Genomic DNA, 18,233 nt, shown 5'->3' on the forward strand with positions numbered 1-18,233 from the left:
CACATCCCTGATAATATGTTGGACTATATGTAGCCCTCCCTATATAATGTGACTGTTTGATGAGTACTTCCATTAAATATTTTGTATTTGCTACCTCAATTTGTGACCCACGGTAAGTATAGTAGGGTATCATGGTCAGTGTAAATACATTTTTTTGCCATTAAGTCATTATTTGCTGTGGTGTGTCTTTGAAAATGTTGACATATCATTAAACACATACAGTATCAGCAAGAAAATAATGTTGACTGTTTTCTTCTTCACTATTTTGTTGTTCCTCATTTTCTTCTCTTTTTAACTTAAACTCTCTTAGATACTGGGCATCATAACAATGTAGTTGTATTTATAGTATAACCTAAACACATGATAAGGTTGTATTTAGTGTGCACATGTCAGCAGCAAGGCATTGTTTTAGACTAATCAATCAGCCTCTGACATTGCTATTATCTTTTTTATATTTAATATTCTTTTTCAATTAGTTATTGATCACAGTCATAGCTATAATAATAATAATAATCCTACAAAAGATGCCACTCAACAATTGAATGAAATGATGTATGAATCCCTTTACAGTTCATGCTTCTAGACGGATGTATGTACATGTTGTTATGAAGTAGTTAAAGGGTATGGTTGTTACCAGGTAAAAGCTGTAGCCGATATAATAAAATATACATTAAGTTGTAAAGATACAGTGGTTGTAGCTTGGTTCATTTATGTTGAAACAATCCTAGTTAGTTGAGGTGAACGTTTCATTTATATCCAGCAGAGGTCAGTGTGTGTGTTTAGACCGGCGGAGTTTATCGTGGGCTTGGGAAACTGTTGATCTCCGGACGCCATGTTGGATCCGCACAGACAGCCAACCGGAGGAGACCAGTTGAGCCACAATGGAGATGTTTTCTTCGCGTGACAGTCCGGTGCCTGGCAGGTGATTAACTACAGTGAAGCTCCTCCTCAGCCCGCTACGTTGGAGACTAACCTGGAGAACTGCATATTAAGACAAGGTATATATATATATGTATAGTAGCGATATAATACAAGGTTCTGGGTTTACAATCGTTAGATATTTCCTGCCGGTCTTGCACCAAATACTGCGTAATTAATCGTTTATTTAGCTTAACCTGTGAGTGATGATGATGGCATAGCTAGTGTTTGCTAGCTAGCAACCTGACTTAAATCAGGTGACCATATACGCGCACACGCACAAATCAGCTTTGCTTTCTACGTTAGATGTGTGTTGTACGAGTAACAAACATTATGCTACTATCTGGCTAGCAAACATGACCTCAGCGATTGACAGTAGTAGCCTAACTTGCTTACCTTATCTTTAACCCTCGTCTAAGGAAAACACATGAAATGCTTTGCAGCCTCAGCTTAGCTTGTGACCTTACACTGCCAGACTGAGTAATGTATTCTGTAGAAAACACTGTGCTGGCACTCTGTAATGTAGTATGGTGCTCATATAAATGTCCATATCGTCGTGATGTGTCTGTTTCTATTAGCTGAGGTGTGTTGTAAACGTGAGTGGCTTGAATTTCAATGACCAGCATCTGTGTCTCATATTCATTCCTCAGTTTTTGCAGGACAGAAACGATCAAGATGGATACCTCAAAACTTCCTAAGATCCAGGATGAGGAACGAGAAAGCGAGTTTGGATTTGTACATGGGGTTTCTGGACCAGGTGTGCTTTATTGACCTTTTCTTTAAATGGTTAGATTGCATTGTTTAGCATCTAATAGGTCAAAGGCCTCTTACTTAAAGTGATTTCTTCCAGCTACACCAGGATAAGCAAGGCTAAAAGTGTGTGTGTGTCATTCACAACCTTTCACACTATGACTGGACAATAAAGATCAAATCCTGCATTTTGTTTGGTGAAGTTAAAACTTGTGAAGACCTTGTGAATAATTTTCTCCACGGAAGAAATATAAAAAGAAAATACTCTTACTTTTATTTAAATCATCATGATTAGCATGTTCATCAAATGACTTGTCTCAATCGGCAGTCTGTAAAGAATGTCCCTGTGTATTTTTATTTGTGGTCATTTACATTGATTCTTTAAGCCATTCAATTTCTCATTATTGTATTAATATTAGGACTGCAACAAACTATTATTTTCAATCTCGATTAATTGTTTGGTCTCCAAAATGTCAGAAAATATTGAAAAATGTCCATCACAGTTTCTCAAAGTCCAAGGTGAGGTCTTTCAGTGTCTTGTTTTGTTCGTCCAAAACTTAAATATAATCAGTCTAACAGAGAAAAGCAGGAAGTGTCCATATTTGAAAGGCTGAAATCAGCATTTTCTGCCATTTTGACATGAATTAGTTCATCCATTATCAAAATAGTTGGCTATTACTAACAGATTAGTTGTCGCAACTTTAATTAATACAACCTCATTGCAGTTTGAATGTTGTGTAAATACAGAAAGTAAACATCTTATCAATTATGGGGATGTTTGATGATTTCCTTGTCCAACAGATTTGTTCATTGTTATCAATTTCTATATTTCTACCACAGTGGTGACAGCCACAGCGATGGCAGGAGCCGCCATGTACGAGCTGGTTCGTGTAGGTCACAGTGAGCTGGTGGGAGAAATCATCCGTTTAGAGGGAGACATGGCAACTATCCAGGTCTACGAGGAGACTTGTATCCTTTCCGCTGCCATGTTACCTGCCTCTGTAGCTACATAATAAACCACATCATGATATTCCTTAAAATACACATTGTGAATTCTACAAAAGACACATTTTAGAGTTACTGTATTGGTAGAAAGTGAGAGTCTGAATTTAAAGACAATACTTAGCGTGTCAAAGTGTTTGCGGTTTGTTCTTGGTTTTTCTTAACGTGATGCCACAGCTGGTGTGTCTGTCGGTGACCCTGTCCTTCGGACGGGAAAGCCTCTCTCTGTAGAGCTGGGTCCGGGAATCATGGGCTCCATCTTTGACGGTATCCAGCGTCCACTAAAAGACATCAACGACCTCACTCAGAGTATCTACATCCCAAGAGGAGTGAACATCGGTGCTCTTAACAGAGACCTCAAATGGGAATTTTCCCCCGGCCAGAGTCTTAGGGTAAGAAAAAAATCCAGTGTGAGTTTGTTGTGAATGTCTCTCCTCTGCAAGCGTTCTGATTAATTTCACATGATCTCCTCTGCAGGTTGGCAGTCATGTGACAGGTGGCGATATCTACGGCATGGTGTTTGAAAACTCCTTGATAAGGCACAAGCTGATGCTTCCACCTCGCAACAGAGGCACTGTCACCTACCTAGCCCCACCTGGAAACTACGACATTTCTGTGAGTGCTTGTCCAGAAGCGAAACGCTCGTTTGTTGGATAAAAAACAAATTCTGAGACAGATGTTCTGATCTTGTTGCATTTCAGGATGTGGTTCTGGAGCTTGAATTTGAAGGCATTAAGGAGAAGTTCACCATGATGCAGGTGTGGCCGGTACGACAAATCCGCCCCGTCACAGAGAAGCTACCTGCTAATCATCCGCTGCTGACCGGTCAGAGAGTTCTGGACGCACTTTTCCCGTGAGTAGTTAGTACTTCAGCCTCCATTATAATTTTTACCCGTTTTTATAAACACTCATAAAGTGAGTCTTAAATAATCTGCTGTGATAAAATCTGTAAGCTGCTAATTAAACTGCGTGCTGTGAAGTTGCGTGCAGGGTGGAACCACTGCGATTCCAGGCGCCTTCGGTTGTGGAAAGACGGTGATCTCGCAGTCGTTGTCCAAGTACTCCAACAGCGACGTCATCGTCTACGTTGGCTGCGGAGAGCGTGGAAATGAAATGTCTGAAGTACTGCGGGATTTCCCTGAGGTAGGTGGAAGAACAAAATAAGTTTGGGATTCGTTGTATCTTTGATTTCTACTTTACTGGGTCACTCTCTGCTCCCTTTCTAAAGCTTAAAAGAGAATAAATGTGTAAAGTGAAAAATTAACGATATAAATTGATGTTTACAGCAAAGAAATCTTCACGTCAGCATTAGCCTTCACATCGCGTTGTGTTAACACTGCTCTTGCCCAACAGCTTACTATGGAGGTCGACGGCAAGACTGAGAGCATCATGAAGAGAACAGCACTGGTTGCTAATACATCCAACATGCCTGTGGCTGCCAGAGAGGCCTCAATCTATACAGGTACCAAGCATTCACTTTATAGAGAACAGGCTTATTGTTCATTTCAAAATGCTACCACCAAACTGTATAATAATTCAAAAGGAAAAAAAACGAAGGGAATTTTCCCTATTTTGTTTCTTTATAAGGAGAATGCCTTGAAATCTCATTCTGAAGTTCACTTTAAGTAAATACCTTTTTGTTTGTAGAATTCAGTTTGTATATTGAATACAATCACCTCTGCAGGGATCACACTGTCCGAGTACTTCAGAGATATGGGCTATCATGTGAGCATGATGGCCGACTCCACGTCCCGATGGGCCGAAGCTTTGAGAGAAATCTCCGGAAGATTGGCTGAAATGCCTGCGGGTAAGTTCTTGATGGATGTGATTGATGTATATACGTTTGTAAGGACTCTGTGAGACAGTTTGTGTACGTTGTTGTCTGCAGACAGTGGGTATCCTGCTTACCTGGGCGCCAGGCTCGCCTCCTTCTACGAGCGTGCCGGACGTGTGAAGTGCCTGGGTAATCCAGAGAGAGAGGGCAGCGTCAGCATCGTAGGAGCGTGAGTCGCCGTTCATATAAGCAGGGGAAATAGTGAAATACTTTCTTCAACATGACAGCGCGTGCATGGCATTGAAATCGACTTAGAGTAGGAGCATTAAATTACAGGCCACGGATTCAAAACTAACTTCCTACCTTCCAAGCAGCTGTTGCTTTCAGTAACAATGAAAATATTCTTGGTGCCTTCAAACATCTTCTACCATCGTAGCACTTTAAAAATCAACTTAAACCATTTGATGGTTGGAAATCAAATATGCACACAACACATTGCCGCTGCATGTTGTACTGTTGAAACGAGCGTAAGCTATATTCTGTATGATTTTTGAAGATTTGTGCTGAAAATGTCTTTGACGGCTAGACTTTGTGATTAGCTTTACAAAGATTTTGGGGGGTTTTTGTCTTTCTTTCATGGTAAATGAGAAAGGTAGGCAGACCTACACACACAAGGTTCATTATTAGCCTGACTTGTCCTTAAACACTGTGCATTCTCCGTAGTGTGTCACCCCCTGGTGGAGATTTCTCAGACCCTGTCACTTCAGCCACATTGGGCATTGTTCAGGTAAGTCACAAGTATTGGCTCTCCAGCCCTCGAGCCGATCATTTGACCTTGCAGTCAGTATTTCTTTTGCACCATTCTTAGTGTGTGGGTCCTTTTTTTTGTGTTCTTCCTTTTAGGTGTTCTGGGGATTGGACAAGAAGCTGGCTCAGAGAAAGCATTTCCCATCTGTAAACTGGCTGATTAGCTACAGCAAGTACACACGAGCTCTGGATGAACATTATGACAAACATTTCCCCGAGTTCGTTCCTCTCCGTACGAAAGCCAAGGAGATTCTACAGGAGGAGGAGGACCTGGCTGAAATCGTGCAGCTTGTGGGCAAGGTGAGGCCGGTTAAGATGATGACAGCCAGTAAATCACAGTGCTTTATAGAAGAGCTTTCTGTTAGAACTATAGTTAATCATTTAAATGCTTAGAACGCTAACCTGGTTAATCAACAACTAAAGGAGACCGATCTTCACAATCTTGTTTTGTTCACAGGCTTCTCTCGCTGAGACCGATAAGATCACTCTAGAAGTTGCAAAGCTCATTAAGGATGACTTCCTGCAGCAGAACGGATACACCCCCTACGACAGGTCAGGACAAAACATCTCGCCAACCACAAAACGCATCTTCTCCATCCAGAACGCCTGAAATGGCTCTATTGCCTTTTGTTTAGATGAACGCATTGAGTCTTGTAAACATTGAAATAGCTTCTCTATTTGCTGCGCAACAATTGAAGAGCAAAATAAAAGTTCATATTTAAGTAAGAATCACAAAAACAGGAAGTAATATTTCTAGAAAATATAGCCGTGACCTACAATAACTACATCAGGTGATCTCTGTGGGAACGATGGAGAAAACTAATCGGTGGATATGAAGGGGAGATGTCTGTAGAGATTTCTCCTTTTACTTGATTTGTACATGCACTGTGAGCTTCACACCTTCTTCTGTCCCCACACACAGGTTCTGCCCCTTCTACAAAACTGTGGGCATCCTCTCAAACATGATCTCTTTTTACGACATGGCCCGACACGCCGTGGAGTCCACAGCACAGAGCGACAACAAAATCACCTGGGCCATGATCAAGGAGCACATGGGAGAGATCCTGTACAAAATCAGCTCCATGAAGTTCAAGGTACTCGAAGGAGATCATCTTGTCCATCATGATTCATGTCTAGTTTTTCACAAGTCAAGATAAATAACTTATTCTCTGTTCAATTGATTCTTTAGGACCCTGTTAAGGATGGCGAAGTTAAGATCAAAGCAGACTTCGCCCAGCTTGTGGAGGACATGCAGAACGCCTTCAGGACCCTGGAGGAATGAGTTTCCTACCTCTCAGTACCTCTCCCAAATATCTAAACCCCAGTGCAGTGCAACATAGTGCAGATTGAATGGCCCGTGTTCTCAATCTCCAGTCATGTGAACTCTTTTATTCCTTGGTGTTTACGTCCCCTTAAACATTCCTGCACAAATGTCTATTTAATTTAGATTGATTTTTGACTCCTCTACTTCAAAAACATAATGTTTTAAACTCCTGAAAATAAGGTTTGCTCAGCGGATGCAGCAACACCTTCACTCATCCCTTTGCACTTATAGATCACTACACCGTCATGTTGTGGTTAAAGTCAGTGGGCACGAATCAGGTGCGTTACTTGCACTCCACCAATAGCTGCAGCAAAGAGTGGAAAGGGATGTTTCTTCTCCCCCAGATGTGACGATACAGATGATTAATCTAATGGGATAATGCATGTGGGTAAAGGGACAGATGCGCTGCGTAACTGTATATCGGGGTAAAAGGCAATCGTTCAGTGTGATAGTGATGTTGTGGAAAATATCCTTGATATTATGTGCAAAATGTGAATGAATGACTCTGTTAGAGTTGTGTTGTAACAGATGTCTAGCTATTATATTCATGGTAAGTTGCTGTCTCCTGAAATAAATGTAAAGAAATGACTAAAGTTCATCGTGGCAGTCAGATTTTATTCATCGTGTTTGTTGAGTTGGTTTGTCACTACTTGATGTAACTCGCACAATCACTTTCAAAACGTCGATTTTTCTGATTTCAATCATTTTGCAAACTTAAATTTGCAAAGCAAACTTCATTCCTCTGAAAGCCTGCCCTATATGTGGAAGATAAATACATTTGTAATTACAAATAGTAATAAGGTTAAAGTGACAGGAAAGGGAAAATGATATAAATAATATTCTATATTTATATATATTCTTGTAGCTCTTTTAGCTCTGACGCAGCTGAAGATTGTGAGAATCAACATATAACTAATGAACACACAGATGCTCAGTGAAAGCCTCTCCTCCAGGTGGCGCACACATTTTGTTTAAATGTTGCAGGATGACAGGAAAAGGCTCTTAACTCTTAATATTCCTTTTAAATGTATTTATAGTAGCTTTGAAGAAGTGAGGAGAAAACATTGTGCTTGTCACTACAGTATAAGCTGTAGTATATGATGTTCAGACTGAGGGAAATGTCTAAAACAAGTCTGTCACAACAGATTGAAATGTTCTAAACATCATTTATGTCATTTTATACTTATTTCCTTAAAATTCTTCCTGACTTATTTGGTATTTTTTAAATCCTTACCAAGAGAAATGTGCCATAAGGCCCATATTGTCACGCACATTTTATTGTTGAGTAATCATATTTTCTAGCAAAGCTACAAAATCTGAGCATTTTTACCTGCTAACGTTCAACGTGTAACTATAAATAATTAAAGCCTCTCACATTGTTTTTGAAATCTCAAGTATTTTCTGCATTTAATATTCTTAACTAACTCAAAGTTTTGAAAATAACATTATTGTTTAATATGTATGTACATAAAATGAAACACTCAAAATCTCAATTAGTTCTTCAGGATGGTGTGGATGTGGTTTGATTTGATTGACAGTGACCTGAACTCCTTAACTTTCATATACAAACATTGTTACATTTTGATTGATGCACAGGAGTACGTGACATTACCTTCCACATAAAGTTTAAAAATAAAAAATAAAAACCAAACTCTGTGAACTTGGGGTGTGCATATAAGACTCAGTTACTCATAGTAAGAAGCTATTTGACAAAAAAAAAAGGTTTTTAAGGCCTTTACTCTAAAACGTGTGGAGGGATGTGACGCTCAGAGGGAAAGGCCAGTTTCACCAAACATGACAGCAGAAGTGATTTCCCCTTGTTTCAATCACTTGTCATGTTTTGTTTGCTGCGAGCATCTGTTGTAGTTTGCTGATGTGTAATCTTCAGCCTGACTCCCGGCATTAATTCCTCCAAAATAGATTAGAGCCGTTATCTCGGGTTCCGGCCTCCATCAAGACTAATGGAAGCATAACCCGCAGCAGCAAGAGCAGCATCTTTTCTCTGCATCCTTCTGAGTCAGTCCTTCCAGACTCACACTTTGCAGACATTAAGAGGCTTCAGTGGTCCCAGGATATACCAGCCTATAGTTTACACATGCCTCTGTCTCTCTCATTGTTCAGTTTGTAATGACTGGTGGAGGAAGTATTCAGATCACACTGTGAAAATACTCCACTATATGTAAAAGTCCTGCGTTGAAAATGTTACTTAAGTAAAATTAGGTCAGTATAATCAGGAAAATGTACTTAAAGTATTAAAGATTAAAAGTAGCCTACCCGATGGAAATACATAAATCAAAAACAGTAAAAAACTTTAAATTATTCAAAATAAATTCAATCATCAAAGTAGTTGCCAATTCACTTTCTGTCACTAATTAATAAGGTGTAACTACTAACAGATTCATCAACTAATTGTTTCAGCTGTACTATTTTATAAACTGTGCTTATGTTCTTACGCAAGAATCTTAATTTGTGTTGCTGTTAAATAAATGTATAGAAAGTACAATATTCCCCTCTGAGGTGCATTGGAGTCGATGTAGAAACTGCCACGAGAAGAAAAGACTGGTGCCTCAAATTGTACTTAAGTACAGTACATAAGTAAATGTACTTAGTTACATTCCACCACTGTGTGTGTGTGTGTGTGTGTGTGTGTGTGTGTGTGTGTCTGCTGAAGTGTTCATGAATCTGAACCCAAATTCCCAACCCTCTGCAGATGGGTTAGAGAAAAGAAAAGTTCCCTGCAGAGATCACTTATCACGTTGTCACTGTTCGTGACCAATGTTGTCACAAATGTCATACAAAGAATGTAATGTATAGAAACACAGCAATTCCCTGGTTTACGCACATACACAGATCCAGAGTTTTCTGGGCGTGAGCCGCGAGGTCCGGTTGCTTGTGGGAGGAAATGTGATCCCAGCGGGTGGGGCTGCCTCATGGATCATCGCTCGCTCTCTCATCTTTGAGTGCCTGTCATGTTTCTCATACACATGCTCGTTCAGCTAAGTGTGGATTGTCGGGGCTGCTGCAGCTTTCAAACACCTCAACATAGCCTGTCAGCTGTGGAGAGGGGCATGAAAGACCCCCTGGTCATTCCTCAACCAGATGAGGTAACACCTATATTTACCAAGTATTCAAACTTCAAATGGTCACTGAAGCTGTTAACGCAGAAGAAGTAAGCTATGCAAGAGAACCAACTGTGAACTTTTCAATGACATGCGAGGAGGAAAGCGTTGGGAAAAGTGAGCTGGCAGATGCTACACAATATCAAACTACTTGTCAGGAGGAATCCAAGTTGCCTTCTGTTGGGACACTTCCACCGTGGGAATCCAAGAAATGACAACCATCTCCCTGCACAGATATGGTGTCGCCGCAGCACCACCACAGCAGAAACATGCCAATTTCCTTTTTCAACACAAACGAGTGATGAGAAAGTAGGCTGAGGTTTTATTTTTTCCCCCCTCAATCAATTACAGAAGGAGCCTGGTGACGAGGGGTCATCTTCTCAATCATTTTCCTCTTCATCATTTGCTGAAGACCACCTACATTTGTTCCTGGAGAGAGTAAATCTGACGTGTCGACAGTTTTGTATTTTTGTTGCGGAGAAAAAAGGTAAGTTGAGAGAGAAATAGTTTTATCTTGGCTTTGTGAAGGTGGATGTTCCTACTAACACAAGTGAAACATTTGGATAAATAGTCATTGTTGGTGATTAATGGTGATCATTACTAGATAATACAGTCTGATATAAAGTTAAACAAGCATTCGAAAGCTGCCTGAAATATACATGTTGTCTATTTTTAATACTTATTCTGTTAATACCTGTATAGATCCGGATCAGGCTCTGTATGACACAATAAAATAATAACTCACACTGACAATAACTCAAGTATATCTCTGAGCATTGAAGACCTGGGTGTGCTGGCCCAGATACTTTGTCCCTGTGGACACAGTGGCCTTGTTTCAACAAATTACATTAGAAGCTCTTGGGGACTGAGAATCATCGGATTTTGAAAATGATTAACTTTTTTATAAAAATATAGAAGATCTTGTATTACATTACTTGTGCAGTAAAAGTTGCAGTGTGTGTGTGTGTGTGTGTGTGTGTGTGTGTGTGTGTGTGTGTGTGTGTGTGTGAGAGTGTGTGTGTGTGTGTGTGTGTGTGTGTGTGTGTGTGTGTGTGTGTGCATACAGTGAATGCATGTTTAGATACTAACTGCAGAATATTGCCCGCCCATGACAGAAAACATAGAAATCAATAAAAGGTTATTTTAAGGAGTGTTATTGGTTGTGGTATGTAATACCTGTTCATATCAAGAATACAGAGTTTTAAAATGATGCCCTTTTGTGTTGATATGACAGCTTGTAAACTTCAGTCATCTTTCGCGAGCCATTATGAAATGGGAGAAGTTAAAGCCTCCGGAGCCAGATGATCCGATGTGTTGCTGTGAGTGTGATATCGAACAGTACGGATGTTGCTGTGACTGTGAAGATCTGGATGAAGCCTTTAACAGGTAGGAAGGTCTTGTAGGCCTACTGAGTATAATATAATGAAGTAAGTAAAATAAGCCTAGAAGATTAAAATTTTATTTACATAGAAGTAGCACTTTTGTTTAAAAGCTGCTGTAAGCAACAATCTCTTGTTTATATGATATATGAGAATAATACCTCATACAGCAGCTGGTTAGCTAGTTTAGCATAATGACTGGGAAACAGCTAGCATGGCTTCTTGGCTAAGAAATAGTCTGGCAAATAACCCCACTGTAAAATAGCAAACTGTAGTTTTTCCCCATTTGTTTTTTGCACGTTTTTGAAACAAATGAGATATAACGTGTAATTAGTGAGCTTCAGTGTTGCTGGTGTGCGGGTTTTGTGACCTTTAGATATAGCCAGGGTAGCTGTTTCCCCCCGTACCCAGTCTTTGTGCTAAGCTAAGCTAACGTCTACTGGCTGTGGCTTCGTATTTAACTGCCAGACATCCGAGTAGTGTCAATCTTCACATCTACATTTGGGAAAGAAATCGAAATGGGAATTTCCCAAAGTGTAAAACTATTCCTTTAATGTGACATCAATCGCGAGGTCCTGTGTTGTCGCGCGCTCCTGAATTAATATCTAGATTTCAAGCCACTTTTATTTCAGTTTTTGTTTCGCTTACATTTAGCTTATTCCTAAATAAATGAATATTTTATCAAGTTACCGCAAACAAATAACGCAATACTAAGTAATGAATACATAACACAAAGAAATAGGGGCCGTCACAGTTCGTGCCTTTTCTCAGGAGCCCCTAAAGGGTTAATCTGACACCTAAGATTTCCTCACAAATTAAAAATTACAAAAACCTAATATATTTCTCATTATGCCATTAGAGAAACAATGTAAGCTACACTGTTAATATTACATTTGAAAAAGCACAGTTAAGTACTCTTACAAAAATGTATGCAGCATAATCGCAGGAAAAACTAATTGCTTTCCATCAATGAATAAAGCAACTGTATTAGCCACATTCATAATCACAAACGTTTGTAATTGTGACTGGATGACCCCTGTTCTCTGTAGGTGGCTGAAAGACAGACCACCTAAAGGGGGATGTCAGTTTCCTGTGCTTGTGGCCATAATTGACAAACTGGAGATCTCCATGATCCCGGCCCTGGTGCTGCTCCCTCTCCTGCTGCGGGTTGCATCGCTGCACTACCTGCTGGGTATCATCATCCTGACAGCTCTGCCCGGCCTGGTGCTGTGGTACTACTACGCCACGCACAGAAAGAAGAGACGCACCCTCTTCTTCCTCACCCTTGCTCTCTTCTCCCTGCTCTACATGTATTACCTCTTCATCACAGAGATTTTACCTTGTGGAGACGTCAGCCAGCTGCAGGTGTGTACTGTGACCACAGGAGTGATTCTCACTCTCCTCTCTCTTATTCACACCAAGAGAGGCCCGGGATTAGTGACCACTTCCCTACGTGAAGCACACAGTCACAGTCAGGAGGTGAACAAGGACTCCACACTCCTTAATGGATGTAACCAATCAGCAGCTTCCTCTGGGATCGCAGCAGGACTGCAGACAACGAAAAATGACCTGACAGCAAAATGGAGCAGCTGCCCTGTATGCAAAATAAAGCGACCCCCACGGGCCGGACACTGTCGAACCTGTGGATCCTGTGTTCAGCGTCTGGACCACCACTGTATCTGGTGGGTTGGATACAAAATGTCTTTCTATATTTCTTGTGTGGCCTGTGAATCACTTCTAAGTCAGTTATACTGTATTGTGCACTCACTACAAATCATGAAGATGGATTAGATAACTGCCCTCTAATTATACCACAGTCATATCTTTAGCAAAAACGACCTACCTACCGATCTCCTTTTTTCTTCCACAGTAGAGAAACTAGGAAAGGTTTAACCATTTGACCCTTAGATTACAAACTAATCAGCCAATGTAGTTGCTCTTTAGGGACAGACTTCTGATACCAGGTCTAAACCTGTTTATGGCCCTTAAAAACATGAAATTATCTGGGCCTGACATTTTGAAAATAGGCAGACACACTCGTACTGGTCAACAAATGTGTCAAATAAATGGACATGAATCAGCCAGTAAATTTATTACAACATATCACAAAAGCATATTTTCCTGAAGTTGTTCCCCACAGCTGTATCTGTTGAATAAAGATATGTTTGGTTTTATTTCTTGAGAATTGAGTTTCTGAAATATCTGCTGTTTAGATTTCCGATGCCACCTTGAAACACTGGAGGGGGTTGGAATTTAGTTTGTGTTGGCCAAAGCATTGAAAACTGACATTTCAAACCTCCAAAGCAGTGTGTCTTTCCAGAAACACTGCCCCCGTTATTCAGGATAATCCACAGACCTTACTGTGAACAGTTGGGACCTATTTTCTTCCAAAGGTAGAAAAAATGATAACAGTTCTCAGGAAAACCAGCAGGTGTACAGGCACCCAAAGACGCACCATTTCGGGGCAACCAGGAGGACTCACTGAATACATCTCCAAAATGACCATTTGTCTATAAATTACTCACCCTGTGTTACCCTTAAATTCTCACATGCATCCCCGGTGAATGAAAACCCCTCCTTTTTAATTAAAGCACTCATATACTCATATATTACTCACATACAATGAACACTGTTTATGCAGAAGTGCTTTAAATAGTAAGGTTTGAGCAGAAATGCATGTGTTTGGGAAGTAGTGAGCATACAACTGGATAAACGAGACTTATGACCAGGAATTATACAAGTTATTTAAATATAAAATGTTAAATCTTGCTCTATACATTTTACTTACAACAAGGAGGTTTATCAGAGCCACAATATCAGGCAGTGTGTTGGTGCTTTAATCTAAACTGGTTCACTGTGTTGTGTGTCTGTGATGTCTGTATGTGTTGTTGTAGGATAAACAGCTGTGTTGGACAGGCAAACCATCGCAGTTTTCTGCTGACCCTCTCTGTGTTCGTGCTGACCTCTCTGTATGGGATCAGCTTGGTGCTATACAGCCTCTGTCCTCGACAGTATCTAATGACGGCTCTGCTCTACTGCCCCGGCGTCTACAGTCAGTCCAGGTACGACGCCCTTTATGTTCTGTCGCCATCACGACTGCCGGTGTAACACCAAATGTAAGAGTAGATGAGAAGTCAACATTGTAAGAGTTCTTGAATTATTGAAACAGAAATCTTAATCTAAACTTTACTGTGATATTAGATAATACGTTTATTCAATATCAACATATTCTGAATATGAGTGAATACATCAATAGCAAAAATGCAAGGACATAAATGAAACACAAATGTGTCTCTTTTTACCAGTCATGTCTTTTTTCAGTGCTGAAAACACATTTCAACTTGTATCATTGTTCAATTGCCGTAATACCTTTATTTATATGTTTATGTATTGTTCATTTTGTCTTAAGAAACTACCTTGAATAGCAGATGTGCATATACATTACAATTTGGCCTCTTTTTTGGCCTTGGATTGTGTCATATTTACTACAAATGAAGATTGGTGAACACTCATCATCGGATCAGCCTAAATCATGTTCACAACAATGAATCAACAGGTTTATAGTTACGTTGCAGCAGTTTTACAAACACTTAGATAAAGTGATTTCTGTAATGCTACATTCACTTTTTCTTTATCTTAACAGCATGGCACTTTGCTTCACCTGTGCTTGGTACAGCAGCATTGTCACAGGTGGACTGCTTTACCTCTTGTTGGTGCAAGTTCTGAATATCAGCTTCAATGTGACGGAGCGGGAGGCTCAGCTGGCTCTGAGGAACAAAACGTGCCAGAGGCGCCTGTGGGGACTCGTCATCGCCACAGGAGAGTATTCACGTGGCTTCTGTCAGAACTGGGTTGAGTTCATCACCATGGCAGATGCCTCGGTTTCTCCCCGCTCCAGCCTCACTGACTTGGTCTAGTCTCACTTTGTAGTCAATTGTAACATTATGATGACAGACTGTACAGCATGTGTGAAGAATTGCGTCTCATGTATTTCTTAGGATATATCAGCTGATGTCTTCCAATGCTTATTGCATTCCAGCCTCTTCATGCAATACATTAAGATTATAGGGTAAAGATTTTGACTAATAGATACCATCATGAAACTTCCTCAGTCGATTACTTAAATTAAAACTGTTTTTTTTGTCTTACATGATTTCTGTAAGACAAACAGAGTTGTCGCACAATTTATTCAAAGAAACACCATACAGGCATGAATCTGCAGGCGCTGCCATGTTACTGTGCATATTTTCTCTACCTGCAGAACGTGAACATCATATACTGTCTGACTGAATCCAAAATATTGTTGATCACATGTCAATTTAAGAAAAAGTCAATAAAAATCTTGTAATAAATGAGAGAGTCTGTGGGGTTCAAGTAAAAGAAGAACAACAGGCAGGCTTTCAGTTCTGTGTCTGTATCTCAGGTATCTGCGCCCCCTGTCAGAATGGGAGAAATACCAGTGGCATGCTTTATGTATCCCATCATAGCACTTTTATAAATCCTCAATTTTATACTGTTCTTCCAGCATTAGAAAACAACAAAACAGGCATAAACTGGCACAGAGAAATAGAGCACTGCAGCTGACCCCTGTGAGTCAGTGGTGGGTGTAGAGTCATAACTTCCTGGAGCAGCTTCAGTCATCTTTACTGTTATGACTGATGCAATCTGTATTTACTCAATATTCTCCTCTGCAGTGCTCTGTATTATTGATTTTTTAATGTAATGGTTTTTGTCCATTGCCGTCTGATAGTGCCAGTGGTGCTCCTTGTAAATTGTTTCTTTGAATAGTCAATTACTGATATTGTTTATTTATATTAAGCTGAAGGCCACATACTGGAATGTATAACATTTCATGTGTATAAGTGAATCTATATTCACTCTTGTTTAGCATAATAAACAGGTAACTGAGCAGTGTATGTTCTCTCATGTAACCCTAACACTCACCCGTTATTTCCCATTATCAGTTTTCATAATGCACATCTTGAGTGGAGCAATCGATCAAGCTGTCAATCAATACATTCCTCCATTCAAATCAACTCAACTCAACTTTATTTATACAGCACCTTTCCTACAAACATGCAGCACAAAGTTCTTTACACAGACAAAAATAATCAAATGCAAATAAATAAAATGAAATGAACACTAGAGATAAAAATAATAAAAATGTAAAAACCAATATTTAAAACTTATAAATAAAATGTTTAAAGATAGTTTTTCCTTTTAAACGTATCGAGAGAGCTTCTAATATCCAGAGGCAGTAAATCACTCAGTCTGTCAAGTGTATAAACTCCTTACTTCCACAGAAGTGGCTCTGGAGTCTCGTCTGTCCTCTGGTGCCACCTGCAGGCCAGTCTCTGCATCTTTCTGACCCAGTGTTGATGTTAAAAACAGAAAGCTGTCTCTTTTTTCCTCTCCCTCCACTACTGTTGATTTCAGATGTGTACTGTTAAAGCAATTTATCATATTTAGTCTCATTTACCAAACATATGTAACTCATTTAACCATTTCTATGTAAGCTTTGAGTTTGTATGTTTTCACCCTGTAGTGCATTTCCACTGTGAGGCCTAGCAGTAAATGTCTATGATACATTTACTTCTTTGTTATTTGTTCTCTGTCTGTGAAACTGTTGTTTTTCATCTCTGAGATAGTTTACTTGACCTTGCAGTATCTTTCCCTGTGAATATACTTGCATCTTCATGTCTGTGAGAATGCATCCTGTTTTGATGTTTTGACTTCCACCTGTTGAGATAGTGCCATGGGAAGAACATTCAAAGAACTAAGTGTGCTTAGCACCCCCACATTCCCTGTGTGTGTGTAAGTAATATGTTGTTCCTATTGTTCCTGGTCAGAATCGGCAACACTTGTTGCTATGGGAACTCTGTCCATTTCAGCTGAAATAGTTTGACTCTGTTTGAAATCTCTCTTTTGACAATTGATTAATAAACTATCAAAGACACATTGGTTGTAACTTTCTTATTTACTCATCTCTCACTAGGAGATTCACTAAACATGACATGGTCCCCAGTGTCCATCTGATGTCTAGATCTACATCTGTAATAAACGGGTATTTTAAATACATGTTTAGCAGTAATATCTTAGTTTACAGCCTTGGGACCAGTCTATATGTCTCTGTAGAGTCCACAGACATTTGACTCCTGACTGTGAGGTTATTATGTAACAGGATGATTTGTTTCTGAATAAAGTGCAGAGTACTAGCCTCAAAATATGCTTAAAGTATCAAAAGTAATCATTGTTGAGAATGGCCCATTGCAGAATATTATATTATATAATTGGATTCTAATTATTGATGCATTAATGTGTTCATCACTTTAATTTTGCAACTGGTAGGAGGACTTTATTCTTTTTATTATATATGCTGTCGTCTTGTAAAATCCACCAAGCGATCAATAAACTTTATTGATGAGTTTTGTTAACTATATTTTTTATTTTAATCTGAAAAGTTCAAAGTAACTAACATTATCAAAGACATGTAGTGGAGTATAAAGTACAATGTTTGCCTCTGAGATGTAGTGGAGTAGAAGTATAAAGTAGCAGGAAATGGAAAAACTCAAGTAAAGTACAAGTACCTCAAAATTGTATTTAAGTACAGTAGGCTGCCTGAGTAAATGTAGTTAGTTACAGTCCATCACTGATAAAGTGCTGCAGTTTGATCACAGCATCTTTTTACATCAAAAAATAAAACAAATCATTTGTTACAAGTTTCTTTTTCAATTTCTTAGAGAGTCTTAAGAGTGACCAAATGAATGACTAAATGAATTTATATAATTACATTACTGTTGTTTTAAGTGCAAGTTCTCACAAGTGGAAGCCTCTTCTCATCACAATGACATTTTACACATTCACGCTGCTCAAGACAAGGCCCGAGGGAAAACTCTTTTTCATAACTCAATGAGCTTTTTATAGCACCCCCCTCAAGCCCATATGTCAGCTTCATCCGTGAGAAATCTCATGATCCAAACAGCAGATTCAGGACATTAAACTTGAACTCACTTGACTTTAATGAATCCTCGCCCTTTAACCCTGTTTGCCATTTTCACGTCCTGATTTCACTCTTTCCATAAACTTTATTTCTGTTATTTTCATTACGTTCACTTTTCTTCTCTTGCCCTCGATGAATGTACAGTAACGGTGTGTGAGGA

General features: G+C 39.5%; 2 protein-coding genes across 2 annotated transcripts; both read left to right on the plus strand.

Moving 5' to 3' along the window:
• Positions 1-780: 780 nt before the first annotated feature.
• On the plus strand, positions 781-6,582 carry LOC115019245 (V-type proton ATPase catalytic subunit A). Its single transcript, XM_029448708.1, has 15 exons — positions 781-998; positions 1,569-1,675; positions 2,509-2,637; positions 2,848-3,062; positions 3,148-3,285; positions 3,372-3,523; positions 3,651-3,813; positions 4,024-4,132; positions 4,355-4,477; positions 4,559-4,673; positions 5,168-5,231; positions 5,348-5,551; positions 5,709-5,803; positions 6,174-6,345; positions 6,441-6,582. Exons 2-15 carry the CDS (start codon positions 1,594-1,596, stop codon positions 6,531-6,533), a joined length of 1,854 nt encoding a protein of 617 aa, XP_029304568.1. The 5' UTR covers positions 781-998; positions 1,569-1,593; the 3' UTR covers positions 6,534-6,582.
• A 4,379-nt stretch (positions 6,583-10,961) lies between these two features.
• Positions 10,962-15,323, plus strand: LOC115019124 (palmitoyltransferase ZDHHC23-like). The gene is made up of 4 exons (XM_029448496.1): positions 10,962-11,080; positions 12,123-12,755; positions 13,968-14,135; positions 14,717-15,323. The coding sequence occupies exons 1-4, from the start codon at positions 10,962-10,964 to the stop codon at positions 14,988-14,990; spliced, it is 1,194 nt and encodes a 397-aa protein (XP_029304356.1). The 3' UTR covers positions 14,991-15,323.
• Positions 15,324-18,233: the final 2,910 nt, after the last annotated feature.

The sequence above is a fragment of the Cottoperca gobio genome, chromosome 14 (genome assembly GCF_900634415.1).
Source record: "Cottoperca gobio chromosome 14, fCotGob3.1, whole genome shotgun sequence".
Lineage (NCBI taxonomy): Eukaryota > Metazoa > Chordata > Actinopteri > Perciformes > Bovichtidae > Cottoperca > Cottoperca gobio.

Coding starts and splice junctions, on each gene's coding strand:
- LOC115019245 (XM_029448708.1), top strand. CDS start 1,594: ATGGATACCTCAAAACTTCCTAAGATCCAGGATGAGGAACGAGAAAGC. Junction 3,286..3,371: donor CTGGAAACTACGACATTTCT/GTGAGTGCTTGT, acceptor GTTGCATTTCAG/GATGTGGTTCTGGAGCTTGA. Junction 5,804..6,173: donor GGATACACCCCCTACGACAG/GTCAGGACAAAA, acceptor CCCCACACACAG/GTTCTGCCCCTTCTACAAAA.
- LOC115019124 (XM_029448496.1), top strand. CDS start 10,962: ATGAAATGGGAGAAGTTAAAGCCTCCGGAGCCAGATGATCCGATGTGT. Junction 11,081..12,122: donor CTGGATGAAGCCTTTAACAG/GTAGGAAGGTCT, acceptor TGTTCTCTGTAG/GTGGCTGAAAGACAGACCAC. Junction 12,756..13,967: donor CTGGACCACCACTGTATCTG/GTGGGTTGGATA, acceptor GTGTTGTTGTAG/GATAAACAGCTGTGTTGGAC.